Source organism: Otolemur garnettii, unplaced genomic scaffold (genome assembly GCF_000181295.1).
Source record: "Otolemur garnettii isolate 467f Iridium unplaced genomic scaffold, OtoGar3 scaffold00001, whole genome shotgun sequence".
In the NCBI taxonomy this organism is placed as follows: domain Eukaryota; kingdom Metazoa; phylum Chordata; class Mammalia; order Primates; family Galagidae; genus Otolemur; species Otolemur garnettii.
The window spans coordinates 30,600,301-30,603,625 of NW_003852396.1; the positions used below are offsets into that span (position 1 = coordinate 30,600,301).

Here is a 3,325-nt window from a genome sequence, read left to right on the forward strand (position 1 = left end):
AGCTGTAATGCCACGGCACTCTACCCAGGGGGACAGCTTGAGGCTTTGTCTCAAAAAAAAAAAAAAAAAGAAAAGAAAAAAGAAAAAAGAGATGGGGCTCAGCACCTGTAGCTCAAGTGGCTAAAGCGCCAGCCACATACACCTGAGCTGGTGGGTTCGAATCCAGCCCAAGACCACCAAACAACGACAGCTGCAACCAAAAAATAGCCAGGTGTTGTGGTGGGCGCCTATAATCCCAGCTACCATGGAGGCGGATGCAGGAGAATTGCTTGAGCCCAGGAGTTGGAGGTTGCTGTGAGCTCTGATGCTATAGCACTCTACCCAGGGTGACAGCTTGAGGCTGTCTCAAAAAAAAGAGAGAGAAAGAGAGAGATATGGATTCACTATGTTGCCCAGGCTATAGTGCAGTGGCCATTAATTAGCACAATCACAGTACACTGCAGGTTTGACCTCCTGGCTTTAAGTCATCCTATGGCCTCAGCCTCCCAAGTAGCAACTTTGTGGCAGGCTGTAAGTTTTTATTTTGATGAAGCCTGACTTACCTATTTTTTCTTTCACTACTTTCACTTTTAATGTCAGTTTTGAGATACCACCGTTTAACATGTTTTCTGTCATAGCTCACAGCAACCTCCAGCTCCTTGGTCTCCTAAAGTGCTCAAATTATAGCCATGAGTGGTCACCCTCAACTCTTATGAACTACAGCAGACATAGAATGTGCCAATTTGACATGATTAGAAGCAGTATTACCTAATTCTATAAGCAAGACCTGGAGTTAAGGCGACACCCATAGCACAGTGGTTACGGTGCTAGCCTCATGCACCAAAGGTTGCAGGTTCAAACCCATCTTGGGCCAGCTAAACAACAATGACAAATGCAACCAAAAAAATAGCCGGGTGTTATGGTAGGTGCCTATAGTCCTAGCTACTTTGGAGGCTGAGGCAAGAGATTCGCTCAAGCCCAAGAGTTTGAGGTTGCTGTGACCTGTGACGCCACGGTACTCTACCAAAGGCAACATAGTGAGACTCTGTCTCAAAAAATAAAAAAAAAAGACATGGAGTTAAATATATGACTGTGTCCTTACCATGGTATTGGTACTTGGCTGTCCCAGGGTGTTGGTATTACCAAAGGAAAAGCCAGTGTTCTGGGTAGTTGTGGCCTGGCCAAATGGTTTGCTGAAGAGGCTGGTAGTCTGCTGATTCTGTTGGCCAAAGAGACCACCTGGATTGGTTCCAAATCCAGTTGTACCTTTCAAAAGTAGAAAAAGGAAAGAAAACTGAATGAAAAAAAAAAGTCTAAACACAAAAAATTAAAACTACACGTTATCAAGTTACTTCTATAGTGTTATGCTACCTACATATGTAAATTACTCAATAACCATTTCATTTTCCTAACTCCAGATTGGTTAAAATTTTGTTTCTACAATATCACCATTATCCAAAGAAAACTGGTTGGGTAGCTGGATGCATGTAGCTCAGCAGCTAGAGCACCAGCCACATACACCAGAGCTGGCAGGTTCAAATCAAGCCGGGGTAGGCCAAACAATGACAACCGCAACAAAAAATAAATTATAGCCAGGCAATGGAGTAGGTGCCTGTAGTCCCAGCTACTTCGGAAGGCTGAGGCAAGAATCACTTAAGCCCAAGACTTTGAGGTTGAGGGTGCTGTGAGCTGGGATGCCATAGCACTCTACTCAGGGAGACAGCTTGACAGCTTGAGAACCTGCCTCAAAAAAAAAAAAAAAAAAAAAAAAAAGGGCGGTGCCTGTGGCTCAGTAGGTAGAGTGCCAGCCCCATATACCAAGAGTGACAGGTTCAAACCCAGTCCTGGACAAACTGCAACAATAAAAAAATTAGCCAGGTATTCTGGCAGGTGCCTGTAGTCCCAGCTTCTCAGGAGGGTGAGGCAAAAGAATTGCCTAAGCCCACGAGTTGGAGGTTGCTGTGAGCTACATGATGCCACAGCACTCTACCAATGGTGATACAGTAAGACTCTGTCTCTACAAAAAAAAAAGAATATGTGCTACACTAAATCACAGACTACCAAGATTAAAAAGAACATTAAATGTCACTTTGAAAATGTATTCCTTGGCTCGGCGCCTGTGGCTCAAGTGGCTAAGGCGCCAGCCACATACACCTAAGGTGGCAGGTTCGAATCCAGCCCTGCTGCCAAATCAACAATGACAGCTGCAACCAAAAAATAGCCAGGCGTTGTGGCGGGTGCCTGTGGTCCCAGCTACTTGGGAGCCTAAGGCAGGAAACTTGCTTGAGCCCAGGAGTTGGAGGTTGCTGTGAGCTATGATGCCTCGGCAATCTACCCAGAGGGACAGCTTGAGGCTCTGTCTCAAAAAAAAAAAGGAAATGTATTTCTTGGCTCAGCGCCTGTAGCTCAGCAGCCACATGGAGTTTCTAACCTAACCAAAGCTGGCAGGTTAGAATACAGCCGGGGCCTGCCAAACAACAATAACAACTACAACCAAAAAATAGCTGGGCATTGTGGCAGGTGCCTTTAGTCCCAGCTACTTAGGAGGTTGAGACAAGTGAATCATTTAAGCCCAAGAGTTGGAGGTTGCTGTGAGCTGTGATGCCACAGCACTCTACCAAGGGTGACAAAGTGAAACTATCTTCTCCCTCCCCTCCCAAAAAAGAAAATGTATTTCTAGGCCAGGCCTGGTGGTACACAACTATTATCTTAGCACTGTGGGAGGTGGAGGCAGGTGGACTGCCTGAGCTCAGGAGTTTGAGACCAGCCAGAGCAAGAGTAAGACCCCGTTTCTACTAAAATACCAACTGGCTATTGTGGCAGGAGTCTGTATTCCCAGCTGATAAGGCTGAGATAAGAGGATCATTTGAGCCCAGGAGTTTGAGATTGCTGTGAGCTATGATGCCACAGCACTCTATGGAGAGTGACAAAGTGAGACTCTGTCTTAAAACAATAATAAAAAGGGTGGCACCTATGGCTCAAAGGAGTAGGGCGCCAGTCTCATATACCAGAGGTGGTGGGTTCAAACCCAGCCCTGGCCAAGAACTGCAAAATAATAATAATAATAAAAGCGTTTCTGTACTTGTGTGTCTGTGTATGTGCATCCCTCAAGAAGGCTATGAAAAAACTAACTTTTGCTTATCTCTAGAAAGCAATCTAGTGGGTGTGGGGGAAAATAAGTATACAAATAACTTTGTATTTTGTTTACTTTCTTTCTTTTTTTTGAGACGGAGCCTCAAGCTATCCCTCCTGGGTAGAGTGCCATGGCATCATGCTCACAGCAACCTCCAACTCCTGGGTTCAAGCGAGTCTCCTGCCTCAGCCTCCCAAGTAGCTGGGACTACAG

The 3,325-nt window shown here is 45.5% G+C and overlaps 1 protein-coding gene across 1 annotated transcript in view; it reads right to left on the reverse strand.

Annotated features, from left to right (window-relative positions):
• The window catches only part of NUP98 (nucleoporin 98), a 143,725-nt gene that overhangs the window by 106,953 nt on the left and 33,447 nt on the right, over positions 1–3,325 (reverse strand). Inside the window, exon 8 of the mRNA XM_023514294.1 lies at positions 1,082–1,245. Coding sequence (XP_023370062.1) covers positions 1,082–1,245 — 164 coding nt within the window. The remainder of the gene's footprint in view (positions 1–1,081; positions 1,246–3,325) is intronic.